General features: G+C 35.7%; 1 protein-coding gene across 3 annotated transcripts; it reads left to right on the top strand.

Annotated features, from left to right (window-relative positions):
* The first annotated feature begins 17 nt into the window (after positions 1 to 17).
* Positions 18 to 20,839, top strand: LOC129271198 (histone deacetylase 3-like). 3 transcript variants are annotated; one of them, XR_010295048.1, is made up of 12 exons: positions 18 to 153; positions 1,787 to 1,869; positions 2,131 to 2,355; positions 2,954 to 3,066; positions 3,528 to 3,661; positions 4,213 to 4,367; positions 5,782 to 5,936; positions 7,228 to 7,286; positions 8,763 to 8,842; positions 11,462 to 11,622; positions 14,919 to 15,957; positions 16,479 to 20,839. XR_010295048.1 is itself a non-coding variant. In XM_054908573.2 (11 exons), the coding sequence occupies exons 1-11, from the start codon at positions 96 to 98 to the stop codon at positions 14,992 to 14,994; spliced, it is 1,299 nt and encodes a 432-aa protein (XP_054764548.1). In that variant the 5' UTR covers positions 18 to 95; the 3' UTR covers positions 14,995 to 20,839. The 3 variants fall into 3 exon arrangements, 1 of the variants encoding a protein (XP_054764548.1); XR_010295047.1 differs by having other exon boundaries at positions 14,919 to 20,152; positions 20,352 to 20,839; XM_054908573.2 differs by having other exon boundaries at positions 14,919 to 20,839.
* The last annotated feature ends 205 nt before the right edge of the window (positions 20,840 to 21,044 follow it).

Genomic DNA, 21,044 nt, shown 5'->3' with positions numbered 1-21,044 from the left:
TCATTAATTTTCCCAATGAATTCATACCAAGAACACAATTTAGTTGGAATGATTGAACTTCAATTGAGACTCCTATCGACTTATATTGTTCCACGATGTCGAGTAAAACAATAGCTTATTTCTACGATGCAGATGTCGGGAATTTTCACTATGGTTAGTCAAAGGTGGATGGATATGTATGATCTGTATCAGGAGCTTTCATGCAGTTAAAAAGAAGTTTTATTTATCATAACATTGTTTGGAGCTGGAGGCGGCCGCGGCGAAGTCATCCCCCATCTCGCGCACTCCATTCAATCACGAAACAAAGAACTGGCAGTGGCAACAGGCAATGAATGATTTTTGGGGGAGTGAACGTGTTGGAATGGATGGAAGGCCAGCCCAGGTCATGGCCGGGGGGTCACGGCAGCTGTTGCCAACATTTTTATTAAAAAGTCATAAATTGAGTCAAATGATAGAGCAAATGAGCCTGCGCTATATTCAATATTGGTCTGGGTGTGGGGGGGGGGGGTGGGTCAGGGTGGAGGCAAGTTGCGAACAAATTAGACAGCTGGCAGCCGTCTGTTTCGAGGAGTTTTTTAACATTTTTTTTTTTTTTTAATTTCTCCTCATACACAGACGGCTCGCTAGCGTGCAGCCACCATTAGGGGACTTGCAATGCAAAATCCCCCCGTCGGGGCTCTTCAATTTTTGTCTTTAATGAGTAAAAATTTTGAAAATTCACGCGACCAAAATGCAAATTGATATTCCCTCTTGGCATCAATTGCCAAAAAACGGAAAAAAATCAAGTTAAAAGGAACAAAAATAGTGACTTACCTCGGCTGTCGCGCAAATTCACTTCCCCGTTTTATCCGATCTTAAGTACATAAACATATGGCCATTGAGTCCCCTGTACAGATCGCGCTAGAACTTCAGTCTCTGTATTTGGTGAGTGAAGCCAACGGAGTTCAGCTGAACAACCAACATAACAGAGACCGAAGCTTTTGGTCTACGAACAAATAAGTCTTAAGCCTAAGCTCAGTCACTTACACACATGTGAGGTTAGTATGCTGTACTAACCTTGCACAATGTATGAGTTTTGACGATGGACATGTAATTTGTCCTCGTCTGTCACACGAATTTGGGTTGATAAACATGCCAAAATTTTCCCCAAAACAACACAAGTTTTAAAAGCAATAAGAACTAATATTCTTACTTTTCACCCAGTTTCACTTCTTTTCTACGCTTCTATCGGTCTCAAAATTGGTGATTTACATATTAATTCACTGCCGATTCCAAAGCATCGCAAACGCAAATTGCGCGGAAATCGAAGCTCAATTAATGAATATTCAACATGATAACATCGAGATCGTTTCGCATATGCATCAGATCAGGACGGGTTATGTGAGAATACTTCTTAGTTCGGGCTATCAATCTTGCAGCAGAGTTCTGTATTACTTCAGCCATGTTACAAAGCAAACTATTACAAAAATGCAAGTGACATGTCACGAGAGCCTGAACAAGTTTCTTTGTTGTTTTAGAGTCCAAACACAAACATATCTTTCCAAGTTTACTTTCCAGAGACAAATATGTCCAATGCCATATGCTGATCAAACAGAACACCCATATTTCTGGCCAAGACACTAGGAACAATAGAAACATCTTAATCAGGGGAAGTTGTAATCTTCTATGAAATCGAGATGCTATTTGTAAAACCTCTGTTTTCTCGTCATTTAGTTTGAGACCAGTTAGAATTGACCATTGCTTTATCTCTTTTACTTACTTTATCTCTTTTACTTTTACTTCTCAGGTCCTGGTCATCCCATGAAACCTCACAGATTAGCACTCACACACAATCTAGTACTCAACTATGGGCTCTACAAGAAAATGCAGGTAAGATCTCCCAACCAACTCATTTTAATGCCCTTGAAAATGCAAAATGATCTCTTATCAGTTGTAACTTAACCTTGTCATAGGGAGGATTTTAATGTTGTTGAGTTTTAATAGAATCAGAAATCTGTTTGACTTAGTCAAAATGTGTTAATAATGTTTTGATCTTGTCTGAAGAATTGATTCAGTGTAGGTGACGATTCAACTTACAGAAGGTTGACTATCACAGACTTAACTGCATTTTTTTGTTTGTTTCTGTTCTAGATTTACAGGCCATACAGGGCCACAGCTCACGACATGTGCAGATTCCATTCAGATGACTACATCGACTTTCTACAAAGAGTGACACCTCAGAACATCCAGAACTTCACCAAGAGTTTAAGTCATTTCAACGTCGGTGACGACTGTCCAGTGTTTCCAGGTCTCTTTGACTTCTGTTCAATGTACACTGGGGCATCGTTAGAAGCAGCAACCAAACTGAACAACAATGTGAGAATTTAAACATATTTTAGTATATAAATGAATACATGTTAGTATAGGAAAGTGATTTTTTTTTTTTGGGGGGGGGGATGGTTTTGCCTTTTGGTGTCCCATAAGAGAACAATATGTAATGTATATACAGTTTATGAAGCTTGTCAGCTAAGATAACTGTTTATTCTATGACAGTCCTGATTGTAACAGTTAGAGACCAATGCTTTCCAGCCAATCAAAATCAAGGATTTCACGGAAACTGTAGGCCTATAGAGATAGGATGTTGACAACTCTCTGACTTCTCCACCAGTGTACTTCTCATTTTTATTGAGACTATTATGTCAGACTGTACTATATATTTATCTCATAATTTTCAGGAATGATACCAATATTAAAAATGTTGTGATTTTGAGCAACATGTTTTGAAATAGATTTTGGAAGAATCATGCTGGGGCCAATTTGTGAAATCTCTATGTTATCTTTTCATCCCTCTTCATGTACAATATCTTTTTTTATATCACTGATTTAATTTTTATGTTTTTATAGTGGGAATAAATCTGAATTGTATTGAATGGAATTGAACTGTAAATTGTTAGAAAATTTGTTTCCATTGCAGCTATGTGACATTGCAGTAAACTGGGCTGGTGGGCTTCATCATGCAAAGAAGTTTGAGGCTTCCGGGTTCTGCTATGTCAATGATATTGTCATTGCTATTCTAGAAATTCTCAAGTAAGCCATGTTTCTATTTGATTTACGATCTTGAAAATAATCTTGTTCATAGGTTTTGTATCTTTGCTTAACATTTTTGAAGTATTGTTATCTTAGTAATATTGTCAGATTCAGAATTTCCTATATAATTAAAGTTATACATTTAGCTTAAGACATAGCAGTGCTAGCATGCCCTTTTCCCCAATCTGCTGTATAACAGGTTGTACAGTGTATCTTATTATTTTCTCAGCTTTATATGGTGAATCATGAAGAAAATTGCCTTTTTGTTAATACCGTTTTATATTTGCTGATATGATAAAGATGAACAAACAATGTAATTTCATTTAAGCTAGATGAACTACATCATAATTCTTTCAAATTAAATCTTTTCTGTCATTTTTCAATTCCTTTTTCACATAACTTAATCATCATTGTGCACATTATTTCATGAGATTCCCCATTCTTGTTCCCTTCTCTGCTAGATACCATCCTAGAGTGCTGTACATTGATATAGACATCCATCATGGAGATGGTGTTCAGGAAGCATTCTACCTCACAGACAGGGTCATGACAGTATCATTCCATAAATATGGCAATCACTTCTTTCCAGGCACAGGTAATGGGCCTGTTTCATAAAGAGTTACAACTTTGGTAACTTTGCCATTATGGCAACTACAGTGGTAACAGGGCTCAGTAGCCAATCACAATCAAGGCTTTTATGTGAGTTACAATAATAGTACAGTCACCATAGTTGTAAGTATTTGTGAAACAGGGCTAATGTGTAGGTAAAAGGCGTGTAATAATGAGTATACTTATTATTGTAAATCGATAATCAATAAATGGGGTATATTCATTTTTTATTTCATTCAATTCCCAACTCTGAATTTTCTTTCCCATCAATTGATATGTATGATGTAGATTCCATCAAGTGGTGTTAGACCAAGTGGATATTGAACAAAATGGGTAGAGCCTAACTGGAAATAAGACAAAATGCTAAATGGGAATAATGATAATTAGACCAAATGGTTAGTAGACAAACTGGTTGTAGTAAAAAAAACTGGTTGTAGGTTAAGTAGGATTAGACCATCTGGGGTGAGACCAAACGCAAAGTAGCGCAGCGGTTTTGTAGACCAATCAGCAGTTTACTGTTTATTTCTTTTCTTCCAGGTGACATGTATGAGGTAGGCTTAGAGAACGGGCGTTACTACTCCATCAACGTGCCTCTCAAGGATGGCATAGACGATCTCATGTACTCCGGTCTCTTTAAACCAGTTATACAGAGTGTCATGGAGTTCTATAGACCTACGTGTATAGTCTTGCAGGCAAGTCTCTCAAATTCACTTTCAAAGTGTAGATCTTTTTATTCTTATGCATAAAAAACCCTCAATAAATACACATCAAGCTATGCTGCCAACTGTGAAAAAAAAATCATTATTTGTTATGAAACTGTGACAGGAATGAAAATAGAAATAATAAAAGGAAAAAAGAGGGGTGAAAGAATTACTTGCGAAGGAATATGCATGATATTGTATCCAAACATTTACACATTAAAAGATAAATACCAGTTGTGGTAATGATCTCAAAATGAGTTCGAAGAGAATCCAATAAAATGATCACCCAAGTCTATGTATGTATAGATAAAAATATGTGATAAATGGCTCTGGAAAAAAAGTGCAATTGTTGAGAAATGAGCAAAATATTCCCAGAATTCCATAAAATGTTGGGTATTTTTCCAAGCAATATTAATACACTGTCCCACCTACTCCCTTTTGTGTTAGTTATCATTAGAATTATCGGTTTTCAGCTAAGATTTCATGATTTCACAAAGATAAGTTGATTTCAATGTAACAGATCTAGATCTATGATAATATGGTGGTAATTTATCTTGATTTTAAAGGCTTTCTCATGAAATAATTGTTTGCTGCAAGTACTTTATTTTACCTTTAAACAATGTAGAATCTAGTATACATGAATTTAGTAATAGAAGTGACTAGATTGTAGAGGAAAGTACTTGTGCATTTTTGTTGCATGAGGATGGTTAGGGTAAGGGTTAGAAATCAAAGAAATTGTATAAAAAAATTAAAACAAAAAATGTCTGCAAAAAAATGCAAATTCTGATGAAGAAATACCAATTTTGGAGGTACAGAATGAATATTGGCTATTTTGAAGGATGGCAGCTCTTTATATGTGTATTCATTTACATTCCATCTGACAAAGAAGTTAAGAATCTAAAGGCCACTGCACATCTTATGACCCGACTGGTCTACGACTGGCCTGTGACTGAGTGAGGGGAGATGTGACGTCACAGCTCTTGTCAGCTTGAGAGTCGCAGACCAGTCAGAGACAAGTCGCAAGGAAAATTGTAAGGATTTGACATGTCGAATCCTTATGACTGAATCGCAAGCTCAATCCAACTTCCAGCCAATTAGACAGCAGAGTTGCACGACGCGTATATGATATACATCGCGCATATGCTGTAGTAATTAAGCGCCATTTTCTCAGTTGCTATGGCAAAAAGCAAAAAGCGCATGCGTGAGTCACAGACAGCATGGTATTTGGATCGCAAGGTGTGCGGTGTTGAGGCCTATGACTACCTTGCGATTCATCTCTACTAACTCATTCGCAAGCCAGTCGTAGACCAGTTGGGTCGTAAGGTGTGCGGTGGCCTTAAAGCACCAACTGACTCCCACTTGTTAATCTCATTTCTAAGATGAATCTTTGTTTTAATCTCGACAGTGTGGAGCAGACTCTTTAGGCTGTGACAGATTAGGGTGCTTCAGTCTCAGTATCAAAGGCCATGGGGAATGTGTAGAGTACGTCAAACAATTTAATGTACCCCTACTAGTGATGGGTGGGGGCGGTTACACAGTCAGGAATGTAGCAAGGTGTTGGTGAGTATTGATGTCTATCTTTTGAGTAAGCAGGTTCCTAATTATTATTATTTATTTATTTATTCATGCATGTCCACAATGTATAATGTAAAAGAATACACAGATAATATATAAGTATATATAAAACACAAGTAAATAATGAACATACAAGGGTGTTGCAACATAAGCTAAAAGCTTGATTGGTTGAAGCACCTTTAAACTGGTTTTGCATCCTAGAAAACAAAATAAAAATGTAAGAATAAGGAAGAGAGGAAAGAAAGAGAAGAATATAAAAGTGATAGACTGCCAAGATATAACAATTAAGTTTCAAGTTGTTATGAATATATGTAATAGTGATTCAACAATGTTAACTTCTCAATCTTCAGTTATGGAGAAAAGAAAGAAAGAAAACAAAATTACTTACATGTATACGTTACTAGCACTTTACAGATCCTGTAATTTTGGAAGGAGATTGTGCTTTACAGCCAATTTAAAAGAATGTGAGGTTTTCAAATTTCGAATATTATGTGGAAGAGAATTCCAAACATCTGATCCACGGTGTCTGATTGATTTATGAGCTAATGCGGTGCGGGGATTAACCAAATGTATGTTCGATGACTGTCTTGTGCTATATGAATGGACAGTGCTGTTCCTAAGGTTCCTGATATGTCTTCATAGTTTTTTATATTTTTTGTTTTCAAAGATTTTGATGTCGTTCAGTATTATTATCTATGATATATACTACTTTATTGTACTGCGTGTAAGGGAACTAATTCAACAGGGCCACATTGCCTTATTTTTTTAAGTTTCCATTTTTTTTTCATTTTCAACTGATAAATTGGTATGTTTGAACCATCTATGTCTTAATTGAAAGGCATTGTAGGGAAATTCTGTGGTTTTTTAGATGTATTTTATTTATATCAATATGTATATGATTGCATGTATTTTATGGATATTGTAATGACCTGTTTTTTATGTGAATATGAAAATGAACGATCAAACAAACAATTATATTTCAAAGCATTGTGATTTATTGTATATATTGAAGTTTTCACTGTGGGGTTTTCTGTATTGTCAAGAAGTGAGAAAGCAAATAAAGAAAGAAAAAAAATGTATCCAGTAAATCCAGTCAACCCTGTATCTTATAGTCCAGTTACTCTTTTATATATATTTTGAATATCAGTCCCACAAGTAATATATTTCTTTTGTAGAAGTGTATTTTGAAGAAAGGAAATAGAAAATTTGACATTTTTTCACCTTTTATTTATATAATAGGTTAAGTGTTAATTTTGTTAAATTGTGATTTTTACAGGACATATGAAACATCGTTATTACTCAATGATGATATCAGCAATGAGCTTCCTTACAATGGTAAGTAAAGTGATTGCATTATCGGCAATTACATTAAATAATCAACTTTTATCTTTTAGTCTCCCCCACCCCACACACACACTTGTCCCTTTTATCAATTTTTGAATTTTACTTCATAAACTGTTCAAGCCATAATTTTAGAGCTTTACAATATTTTGTACGAACTAGGAAACACGCAGATCATTTCAGAAAGGCCGTACACGCAGGTAATGATAGTTAAACATATTTATTTCCTGGAATTGACCTTATGATTCTAAGAAAAACAAACTGCTACATGTAGCTGAAAATTGTGAAAATAATATTGCTACATAGAACTGGCAAGTACATGTATATTCAAATGTTACATAATTATGATATTGTATTCAGGGTATAAATGCATAAATTTGATGTTTATTGTATAAGGCCTTATGATATTTTCAAAGCTTTGATACAGAATATCATTTGTGATTATCTAAATGATGGCCTTAAAGATAAATGAAAGTAGTTGCAGTAAACACTGATTTCACGAGAAAGTCTGTAAAACCAGGCTTAATCGTCACTCTATCATCGAGGATCTAGATCTGGTACAGTTACATAAACTCAACTTTGTGAAATCTTGAAATCTGCGCTGAAAAATGTTCACACCGAAGATCACCAACACAGATAAGCGCACGTGGGACAGTGTATTATTTTTGCTTTGAATGTCGGCCCGACGCTTGACCCGAATCCCGTGCTTATTTGCTAATTTCTCAGCAATTACACAATTTCTTCCAAAATCCTTTGGCACATATTATTTATTTATACAAACAGACACTTTGGTGGTCATTTCATTGGATTCTGTACGAACTCATTTTGAAATCGTTACCACAACTGGCATTTATCTTTAACAGAAGTGGTTGAAACCATAATGGGTGTTGGGGAGCGGAAGGTTAATCCCCCATCTAGGTTTTGAGTGCGCATTACCCATGTCCATGCCTATGATAAATTGATTAGATTCATTGTTGATGCAAGCTGTTAGATAATAAAGAAGGGGAAATAAAACTAGGAGGGTGGGGATTAATCCTCCTTTATGCATTGGGCCTACATCTATATGTCTTGTTTTCTTTTTTCTTTTAAGTTACTCCAAAATTAATTCTGTGCGGGATCAATCTTAAAAGAAAATAGGAGGGAAATTAAATCAGGAAATGGTATAACAAACCACTGTGGGAAATTGAGGTCTATATATGTGTATGTCTTTTATTTTGTTTGAAATTATTCATCATTATTTCTATTATTTATGATAATTAACTTTAGGGATAACATTTATGTTATTGTGCATGAAGTATAGAGTAGAAGTATGGCTACACTATATGGCTAATTTGGAAAAGTGCCAAACGCTGATACTTGGAAGGGGAATAATTGATATTGAAGAACTTCTGAAGTCTGAATGAATTGATAAATGAATGACTAAATATCCAATCTTGATCCTTAATGATCGATTAATTTCATTTTCTTTAGATTACTTTGAGTACTTTGCTCCAGATTTCACATTGCATCCAGACACCACAACTAGAATAGAAAATCTCAACACCAAAGCAGTAAGTCTTGTGTTACTTTTCACAGAATTGTTGCTGATTTTTCTTTTGTAGTTCCTCTTCTCTTCTGTCAATTCGCACTATACATGTATTGTTGAGGTCGCAATCAAACAGTACACAACATTTGCTGCAGTTGGAGAACAATACAAACGAAGCAAATGATTGTAAATAATGACTAAGAAGTGAAACTCGTTAGCTTTTGAATATATACAAATCTTCACTTCCTATAGTTCTTCGGGATATCATGCAATTTTATTTGTATTGAGTGCTGACTTTGGTTCAGTATAAAAACTCATTGGATGTGTGAATTCGGACAGAATTGAATTAAAGAAATGCAGTCCAGTTTGTTTTCCTTATCATTCCTCATTTTGTTAATTGTGTGATTTCAGTGGCATTTTTTTTAATGATGCAGTGTGTCAGTGTAGATTAAGTTATGAAAGATGAGAGTGCTTATTTTGGTATTGAATCGCCAGCTGATAAAGCAATTTGTACAACGCCTACTTAGCTTGTTGTACGCAAGCAAATGGGAGATTGAATGTCAAACATTCGTACTGTTGCACACACGACGTACCATTCAAAATGTACCGTTGCACGGCTTTAGGAGGTGACGTCACAATATGATTTTATTCATTGCGCTCAGTAAAAATGAAGGTGCAATACGCATATAGCCTGCTGGCTAAATGCGCAATGCTGCCCAAGGTCATGTGGGCTTTTGCTTTTCGCTTTCAATATTTTTGCTCCCTTTTCATAGATTACTGCAGGGAAAAACTCTCATTTTTTTCTTCATATTTTCACAAGATTCCGAGGCGTTGTACAACACAAATAGCGAAGATTCATATTCGTGCAATGGTGCGAGATTTCGCATTCGATGAAAAAAAGAAACACTCTATTCAACTCGGCTAACGCCTCGTTGAATAGAGCATCTTTCTTTCACCTCATGCGAAATCTCGCACTCATGCCTATTCGCTATTTGTATATTATTGTCCCTTATGAATAATCATCAATATTCACTTTTCAAATTTGCTTCCATCTTATACAAGCAAATGGACAATGTACATTCAAAGTCGTTAGGTTAGAAAATTTTGACTCTATTGACTATGTTGTTGGTCGAATTGAGGATGCCAGGGTTTCACAGCCTGCTGACATTTTGAGCTGGGTCTGATATTGGGAAAATGTCAAGACCCCTGTTTGTTAAAATATGAGAGATGATGTGTAATTTTATCCATTGAAGCGTTGACACAATATTTCACATCTGTATCGTGATTGCCAGGTCATATAAGGGTCATTCCATGCCAATTCACCCAATGAATGTGCAATTTTGCACCCGACCCTCTTGGAATTCGTTGTAAATTGGTACACATAAAATTCACCATGGCCCACGCACAAAACAAAAAAAATAAGTCCAATTGGTCCGTCGGTTCTCGCGCTTCGGCCCGCCCTTTTCTCCTTGTTTTGACAAAAATGGGCGTGACCTTCAACTTTCAATGGCCACTGCGTCGTAACGTGTTGACCAATTTTCATGAAACTGGTACCATTTATTAGGAAATTCAGAGAGGAATCCAAAACATGCATCAAATAATGTATTGGAGCGATTTATGAGGTCGTTAACTTTGACCTTGAGTTTGACCCCCGGACAAATAATTTTTTAACTTGATTTTCGTGTATGGTAATTATTAGTATGATATTGACAAAATTTGTTAAAATCAATGATGATATTTTATTTCTTCACCTTTTAAAACTCTTCCAAAGATACCATGAAATTTCACTCTAGTCCTACATACTGATATTCATGTTAGTAAAGTGTTTACCAGTTACATGATTTCTTCCAATCTTAAGTTTCAGTATGCGTGCACATGAAAAGAAATTAAGCTCATCAGTTCACAAATGAAACATTAAACATTTATGCTCATAAATAGGTATCTGTTTAGGCATTTTGATGTTCAGCAATATATATTATATATATATATATATTCTTGTTAGTAAATAGGCATATACTCAACAATTTGATGATAAAAGTAAACACTTTACTAACAAGAATATATATATATATATATGATATATATTTCTGAACATCAAAATGCCTAAACAGATACCTATTCATGAGCATAAATGTTTAATGTTTCATTTGTGAACTGATGAGCTTAATTTTTTTTCATGTGTTTGCATACTGTAACTTAAGATTGGAAGTAATCATGTAACTGGTAAACACTTTTACTAACATGAATATTAAACTCAAGGTCAAACTCAAGGTCAAAGTAAAGGTCAAAGGTCACAACCTTATAAATCGCTCCAATACATTATTTGATGCATGTTTTGGATTCCTCTCTGAATTTCCTAATAAATGGTACCAGTTTCATGAAAATTGGTCAACACATCACGACGCAGTGGCCATTGAAAGTTGAAGGTCACGCCCATTTTTGTCAAAACAAGGAGAAAAGGGCGGGCCGTAGCGCGAGAACCGACGGACCAATTGGACTTATTTTTTTTGTTTTTTACGTGGGCCATGGTAAATTTTATGTGTACCAAATTACAACGAATTCTGAGACGGTCGGGTGCAACCACTGGGTGAATCCAGATGGAATGACCCATAACAAGAATTTCTCTGACGTTGTTTTCCCACAGTACATTGACCAGGTGAGGCAACAAGTGCAGGACAATCTTAAGTGTATAGCTCACGCACCTAGTGTACAGATGCAGGATGTTCCTCCAGATCTTCTCAGTCTAGAGAATATTGAAGAACAAGACCCTGATGTTAGGAACAGTACCAAGGAACAAGATGAGAGGTATGACCTATTGATAAGCAGGGACCTGGGAAGCGGGGGTGCTGGGGGTGCTGCGTGTATTATTTTCCACAGGCAGCACCCCCACGAAAACATGTTCCCTTTGTATTTTTTTTATATATGTTATGTAATGTACATAATTATCACATCTGACAATCGCAAATCATTTATAGTCTTTCACATATTCCAATAATATAACGCGACTCGATCAAGCTCCGGCACTCCGATACAGGCGTGGTCGCGCGCGATACGTGATAACCATAGTTTACACACTACTCGATAGCAGGGAGGTACATGGGTGTGGTTGGACTTGAAACTTCCAGGTTTTATGTCGAATCAAGACAGTGTGCGCGCGCCCGAATTACAAGTCAGACAATAGAAATCAAATTTCACGGTCTTTTTCGCCCTGCCCCATGGCCCTGGGAAGCGGGAGTTGCTGCATGTGTTATTTTCCATAGGCAGCACCTCCTGGAAATCTAGTGGTAAGTTGATAAATGACAGAAATGTAATGAAAATGAACGATGTTTTGTAGACCCCCCCCCCCCCACTTCAGAATTTTCTGATGCAGTACTTAAAATAGTGTTTAAATCCACCCTTTTTCATTATTGATTTTTATAATTAAAAAATGTATTTACAATGCCCAGATAGGTCTAACTCTAAACACGCGCACACATGTTTATTCAGATACTTGGCTTGTTTTGGGGCTACTCCATGCTGAAAATATTTATATCAAATACAATTTTATGAAAATCTGATCACAAATAGTTAAGTTATTTAATTCTAAAGTTTAGCAATATTTTATGAAAATGGTGATATGCATGTCGTCATGAATATTTAATAGGTGGGTTGACATGTGCGGAAATCTGTCCCCAAAGGACCAGGGCCTGGAAAATCTGACAAGCAAAAAAAAAAAGAAAAAAAAGTTTTTTCATCCAAAATGTAAGCTCATTTAGTCCAAAAGGTATCATTTCGATTGTGAAGTGATGTATTTTTCTCCATGAAAGACCAACAATAGTAGGGGAGACATTTGATATTGTGTCCCCCTACTATTTTTGGTAGGGGGGACACGTCCCCCTGTCCCCTCTGGGATTTCCACCCATGTGGGTTGAAGATGTCACATCCCCACTATCCTATTTCTTGTGTTATTACATGGAATCAAAATTGTTTCATTTTTTCATACCAGTGTGAATGATATGTCTCCCTTATAATGAAATAAGTTGCAGCAAAGAATATCTAATAGACTAAATCAGTTGTCAATTCAACTGTTTTGGGGTCTTGAAGGGAAAATATTAAATAAACCTTATTTTATATAATAAGATACAAAAGAACAAGTGGGGATATGACATCATCAGTTTGCTCATTGAATATTAATGAAGACATGCTTAAAACTGTAAAGCATTATTCCGGTGAATCACCGGAATAATGCTTAAATTTTTTTTTTTTAATGCAATAACTTTGATATTCCTTGTCGGATTTTGATCAAACTATATTTTTATGTTCGTCTGATTTCTCTTTATCTGTTCAAACCATATTACATTCAGTGTGGAGTTTCAGATCAGAATATCAAAAATTTTCTGCTCGCGCTTCGCGCTCACATTATTAACGTAAGAATATATCCAATTACCCATTTTTCTTGATTTACAAAACATGAATAGAATGTCCCTATTATAGGTCTGAAATCTCAATTTTGTTTCCACTCGCGCTTTGCGCTCGCATCAATTGTATAGTTATATACTTATCCTGTTCATAATTAGAAAAGTGCTTACTAGATGTCCTGTTTTTAGGTCTGAAATCTCATTTTTATTTCCGCTCGCATCAATTGTATAGTTTTATACCTATCCTGTTCATGATTAGAAAAGTGCTTAAGATGTCCCGTTTTTAGGTCTGAAATCTCATTTATATTTCCGCTCGTGCTTCGCGCTCGCATCAATTGTATAGTTATATACCTATCCTGTTCATGATTGCAAAAAGTGCTTAGATCGTCCAGTATTTAGGTCGGAATGTCAAATTTTTTAGCTCGCGCTTCGCGCTCGCATTATTTGATTGTTGATATATGTATCGTCTTAATGTGTAACTGCAACCAGTCCTTATAACACTTCCCTTTCGATCAATACAGAGCATATATAAAAGATATCTGCTCGCACTGATCACGTTCGCAGTTATTATTTGCTACATACGCATCTTGTTCAGGACCACAGACATTGCTCAAAATGTTCAATTTTTCAGGACAAAATACATGAAATTTCCCCCCCCCCAAAAAAAAAAATAGCTCGCGCTTCGCGCTAGAGTGATCTAATTATATATCTATGTTCTTTTATAAGAAGAAAGCTAGGAAGTGCCTGTCATATATATGTATATATATATATATGTGTGGGGGGGGGGTTGGTGGGTGTGTGTCTGGTGCTCTTAGAGGTGTGTGTGTGTGTGTGTGTAATAATGGAAAACTCCAGTGTGTCCCCTCCTCCTCCCCCCACCTTTGAGAGATTTCAGCACCCCCACTGAAAAAATCATTCCCAGGTCCCTGTTGATAAGTTGTCAAAAATTAACTTTCCAGAGGTAATGTAAATTTACTTTTAACAATATATATTCTTCGAGAAAAAAAAATTATACAGATGTGTGGCTATGAGATCAACTTGATATGAGATAAAGAGTTATGTTTGACTTCAAGAGATACTTTAGTCTCTCTGCAAACATGATATGTGACACTCCCATTGATTAATACGTAGTAGGGGGCATCCTCTTAGCATGTTTTCACCAATGAGGTTATCTTTTTTTACTGCAAAAAAAATGGAATTAACTGACTCTAATTGCAATTAAATCTTTGTGGAACACTCTCCAGGTTTCTGTGAAGAAAACGATTTTTCAAGCCTTTCTCAGTTTGTGGAAAAGGGTCTTGACTCAAATATTTAACATGAATTTGCTTCCCATGGTATGATAGGGGTTAAAATAAAAATGAGATATGTTCTTTGATGTTGTTTAGATTCTTTGTATTGCCATACAACTTATCGTTTGGTGGTTGGTAAATTTTAATTTAATTATTGCATTTTTTTTAAAGTAAATAAGTTGTATGTTCTTTGATTTTGTTTATATTCTTTTTGTTGCACTGCAAATTATTGCTATGTGGATGGTACATATTGATTTAATTAGTGAATTTTTTAAAAGAATATATGTCAAGTTCTTGAGGTTGGTTGTATTCATCTTGTTACAATTATTTTTAGGTGGTTGGTACATTTTCATTTGATTATTGCAATGAATTTAGCCAACTATTTTGATCTTGTTTCTTGTTTTTTATTGTCCAGGATTGAGCCAGCAAACGAGTTCTATGATGGAGAGAAAGACCAAGATAAGGAGGATGGTGTTGTATTAGATGTATAACAAACGTTGCATTCACTGATGATTAATGTGAATGCACTCCTATTCAGTCAATGAGAAGGGGAGTTCACATATGTATTCAAACACCACATGCATATTTCCTGGTCATCAATGTATTGTTGTTTGCCATGAATGGCTTGTCTGAGCTACTACCCTATGTAGCAACATAATTTTATGTTTGGTTGCCATGTATTTGGACTTGAACTTGACCCTTACAGTTTCATCTCTCTAATTGATTTAAATATTCCATGGTGACACTCTTCTGCAAATTGTTGAGATGGTGTACTGAGCTGTGTTTCAGATGATTACTAATTTTAATAATACTTAATAATTTGCAATATTAATATAGCACTGAATAAAATGTTTCTAAGCGCTGCATACTATTATCCTGGCTTGAGCATGGCTACCCAAGCATTCAAGGAAATCCTTACTCCCTGTATCCATTTACTGCATCTGGGTTGAGACTGGCAATTGTAGCTAGATTCCTTACCAATAGGATATAATCTACATTTGCCATTCTCCACCCGGGTGTGGTTTTTCCAGAAGTGGTATCTACCAGGCCCTCATTTATAGTGTAATGATTAACCATAGACTGATACACTACAGTGAATTCAAATATAATTGATATTGTCTGTATGTACTTTGAAGATTAGTTCAGAAATGTAATCTATATATTGAGGTGAATATCACATTAATGACCAATGAATATGCATGCTTTGATAGTTTCATCACATATGTCAACTCTTCTTCTCATCTGTACAATGTGTAATGTATTACAGTCACAATGCATCATTTGAATGTACAAAATATTTGTTATTTCCTTACTATGCCATGATAGCAGATGCATGAAAGCACTATTTTGATGTATACATGTACCTGCAATGCCTTAATGCTGCAGTAGCACCCCACTCCCTTTATTCAAAGTGATCTGTTCCCTTTTCACACTCTGTCCTGTTTCCCACACTAGTGTGTAAGCCACTTTGCCTAATGCTTGTTTGGTTTACCGAGCCACTTCCCTTCATCCCCTTATGGGCTTAATGCATTTCAACAAGCAGTTTGTAGCAGATCCTTTATTTCCTCATTTCCAGTTTAGGCTATGCGATTCATCTGATACCCAATTGGTCTAAGACTACTTAGTGTATCTTATTTAACTAAATGGTAATATACCAACTTGTAATAAGAAAGAACCATGCAAAGTGAGTATGTCAAGTGACATTAATTCATGATTACACTGCAAAAACGCCAGTGTTAATTTAACACCAGCCTGGTATCTACATCGGAACACACCAGAGAAGTGTTGAAACAACACCAGTTTAGAATCAAACCGATATTGTTGCTTTAATGCCTATCTGGTGTTAGCCTAACACCAAACCGGTTTTGATTCAACACTTCTCTGGTGCGTTCTGATATAGATACCAGGCTGGTGTCAAATTAACACTGGCGTTTTTGCAGTGTATTAAACAGATTTATGGCACTATTAAGTACAGATAGGTATTCAGTCAAGAATGGATGCACCAAACAGTCATTAGATAATATTGTTTGGCTATAGTGGTGGTATGATCTGGTAATTAGCCCAGTAGAAATTTCACCTCTGTGTGACTTATGTGTATGATCTTTGCCCTTCGGCCACTTGTGAATGTTAAAGACCATGGCCGTCCCCAGGGGGTGTGGAGGGTGCAAATGCACCCCCATCTAGACAACATTGTTTGTTTTTTGCTTGTCAAATTTAAACCAGCACCCCCTGTTAAAAAAAGATGGTCACCAGCAGTACTGCCTGACATCAGAATTGATAATATTTGTCCCTTTTTTCCAAAAAAAAAACGCCCCCCACCCTTCGAAAGCTGGTGACGGCACTGAAGACTTATTAGGCCATATAAACCATTACTCTGACATAGCGAACCAAACTATACAATGGATATCATACAATTTACTATGTTTGTGATTACCCTGTGGCTGCAGAATAATTTTGAAGGGGGGGGGGGGGTTGAACACACAATAACCCACAGTTGTACAGTCATTTTCATACTTTTTTTTTACACATTAACTCCCCCACCCCCTGGGTCCGATGGCACCTTATACAACATTCAATCTTTTCAAAGGGAGATATGAATCTTAAATATTTCGACTGCAGAGATAAACAGTACTATTAGGTTAGTGAGGAAGTTGTTGTTTCGGAACTTTGTTTGGTTTATAGCCATTTGATCTTGTAGACTATTTGGTTGGTCCAATCCCCAGATCATTTCAAACACCACTATGGCAATACCCATTTGATCTTCTATCAGTTGGTCTGATTGCTTATTTGATGGAAATATCGCTAGGCCCAATAACCTATTACCTTATGTTTTATCTAATGATCAAAACAAAGTATTTACAGTAACTGCAATGTGTCATAACAGCAAGCAATGTAGTGCACCCATTTGTCTAGTGAACTTTGTAAAGACACCAAGTGGCACTTTTTAACCTATATTTTAATGTACTTTTAGCCCATATGATAGATCGAAGCAGGACCCAGTTTCATGAAATGTTTTATCCTTTGCAATTGTTAGAATTCTTTGATATTAGACAACCAATCAACAGGCCCTGTTTCACAAAACGTGTCCATTACCAGTGCTAGTATTCTATGACAAATCTGTACTTATTCATTTAAATGACACTGTTTTTAGTGGCTTTTTAACTGTAGCTTATAGCTTGTACAGTAGCCTGACATTGATAACAAGTTTTGTGATAATGGGTCCAAGCACTGTAAATGTTTACAGGGTCACAGGCTGGGATCAATTCGAACTCGGCCCTTCGATCTAAAAAATATTACAACAATATTGTAACTTTAAATATGCATTTGGGTACCATATTTTGTACACGAATTAATAGGAAATTATAGAACTTGATTGTGTTTTTGTCATGGTTGCTTTCAAAATTGAGGTTAAAACATGTATTCAGAAACGGGTTCGTGTATGCATGACGGTTGGATATATCAAATTTTTCATCAAAAGTTTATTTGCTACCTTTTAGAACTGAGTGTTTCATGTAGGAATTGCATGATTCAGCGAACAATGGTTTGGCATAACCATTTGTTACCTTTTAGAACAGGGTGTCTCGTATAGGAAATTATGAATCAAAACTTCATTTGTGTCCATTGGGTAATTTCTAGGCTGAATATGTCAAATATTTAGTAAAAAACCTGTTGTTAATTCTGTTGTTTCAAATATTGACGACATTAATTTCTTGTAAAGTGCATACTATCATGCACTTTTCAACAAAGAGTACAAATCTTTACAGATTGCTAGCATTGCTCTTCCATGTAATACACTGCCAACAGACAGAGACAGATCATTTGATCTTCTTGGAATCTTTAAGATTTGGAGCAGTTTTTTAAAACCAAATTGTAGATTTCCCTTTATATTGAAAGTGAAACATACATAAATAAACCTCCAACCTAAAAGGATAAAGCCCTAAAGCCTGGCGCACACTTACACGATCCGATATGACCCACTTTTTTTTGTCTAACAAATCGCGTTTTGCATTAGATATGAAATTTCCAAGAAGTAAACTTATTATATTTTACATGTACTGTATGTTTGGCATAATGCTAGGAACTTTGAAATCTGCAAGCTTTTTGGTCAGTGTTTATTGTCCGAATCAGCTTTAAGTCGCATCTGATGATAACATCATTGTATCATTCATATCAAATGCTTTAAAACCTGTACTATTTCTTTGAAAATCAAATCATACCAGATTGTGTCGTGTCCACCAGGCTTAACTCTTACATTACAGGTATATGTATGTATGTACATTATTTTTACTGAATAAATGGCGTAAGTAATTCTATGGGAGGATTGGGAGCACATATCTGGACGCATCGCAGTCTAGTGGTTCTGACTCTTGCCTTTAAAACAAAGGGCCATGGGTTCAAATCCTAGCCACGGCGTGTTTTCCTTCAGCAAGAAATTTATCCACACTCGACCCAGGTGAGGTGAATGGGTACCCGGCAGGAGTAATTCCTTGAATGCACTGAGCGCCGGTGATGGTAGCTCGAGCTAAAGCCCGGGTAATAATAGCAAGCGCTTTGTATCCTCAGGCAAATAGAGCTATATAAATCCAGCTATTATTATTATCTGGGGTGTTTTTTAGTGAGAATAATCTGACCGAAAGTCATGCTTAAATGCCAACGTGCATGTAATATGACATTACATACAGTAATCTCACTAATCTCTAATCTGGTACTTAATTGATGCGTACTAGAGTGCATATGTAGCATCATTCAACCAATGCAGTCATTTTCATGTACCACATCCACCTGGAAATTCAAGTTAAATTTTGAGTCAGACTTCAATCTTGGTGAAAACAACCCTCTCATCTCCATTTCTTAGGCCACATTTTAACAAGATTCTTTCCTATGGAAAATGATTAGATGTGACAAAAATTGTTAGATGATGTAGATACAGTATCTGTTGTGTGCTTTATGCAACTCAAAATTACCCAAAATGTACCAATATTCTATTTTTATAGAACTATTTGTTGTTTGTGTACTCTACAACACTGTTGTATTTTATCAGCAGATGATAAGAGATTATTCAGACCCATTTACAAGAGTCTAGGATATTCTGCAGTCTCAGAAATTCTTACTCTTGGAAATCCCTTTGTCTATTTTCACTTTCAGAAAATTTATTAACATATTCATGACTACCAATATGTAATTTTGATATTCTTTGTACAGGGACCATATAGTTTTAGTAGGTAATGGGGGAATCAATGAACTATGCAATGGTAACTTCCATGAAAATCTTGATTCTGATTGGCTAATTAGTGATGTTGCCATGGTAATTACCATTAATTGCAAAGTACAATCATTTATTCATAAGAGTAACAGATTCAGACCTATTTACTTGTGTATAGGATCTTCCACAGTCTTAGAAATTCATAGTCTTGAAAATCCTTTGTTATCTATGAATTCTTTTAGAAAAACTTATAGACATGTGAATTGTTGAGACCTCTCCATTTGATGGTAATTTCTCTGAATATCTTGATTAGTTAATTAGTGATTTTGCCATGGTTGATACCTACCATGGATGACGTAAGTGACAATTACAAATGTTAATCAATTGGCCTTTGGTTATTCAGAGTCATAACGGAGACGGAGGCAAAGGAATCTGTATGGCACTATGTAACCTGGCTCTGGTGAGCGTATCGGGACTCAAATCAGTGATTTTTGCTGTCCAGTTTTATAAGCTACTGAAATCCTTGCATCTGATTGGTTCAGAACATATTAGTGAAGTTTTTTGTTTCATGAAATATGTCCCTGGTCCCTCGAAATCGTCTTTTGTACTAGATCCATTGATGATTTTGGGAGGCTCCTTTTGCAGGGGTTATTTCAGAAATATTTCAGGGACTCAATTGTCCTCAACCCCCCATATTTTTTTTTTGCTTTGTTCTTTGTTCAGTATTTTGTGGGCAGTATTTTGTGGTGCCGATTACTTCATTATTTCATCCTCAAAAGAGGATGGATTTATTATTTGATACTATTAATTTGACCTCTCAAGTGATATTGATGGGGAAATTTATATAATTGTAAATTATTTCACTGCAGACTTATTTCTGAAATTGAAATCGGTTGTGACTTTTTTGTATGAGAAATGTACATAGTGGTGAAACCCGAACTTGTATTGTAATTTTTCGAACCTTCCATGTAAATATGCATAGTATAGAATTTCTGAATATTTTTTGTGTGCTGTACGTGTTTTGTTACCAATGTGTACATTGTCTATTGAAATATTAAGTAAGTGTAATGTTGTTTGGAATGGCAATACAAATGTCCGTGTAAATAAATAAAATACACAAGCACACAGGAAAACATTTGGTGTTTCAAGGTTTGTTTTATTACAGTGTTCTACCACATAAAACACAATTCATGTGATAAATTTATTTACTAGGTTCAAGTTGTACTAAGCTTTGTAAACAAATTTCTCCTTTCCTGAAAAAATCATATATCATGGTTGTTTTATTGGCCTCCTAAATTCTTACCTTGTTTTTTGAATTCACTACTTTAAGTATTATTG

Source organism: Lytechinus pictus, chromosome 11 (genome assembly GCF_037042905.1).
Source record: "Lytechinus pictus isolate F3 Inbred chromosome 11, Lp3.0, whole genome shotgun sequence".
NCBI lineage: Eukaryota > Metazoa > Echinodermata > Echinoidea > Temnopleuroida > Toxopneustidae > Lytechinus > Lytechinus pictus.
The sequence above is the reverse complement of the archived record's forward strand: the minus strand, read 5'-3'. Positions and strand labels throughout refer to the sequence as shown.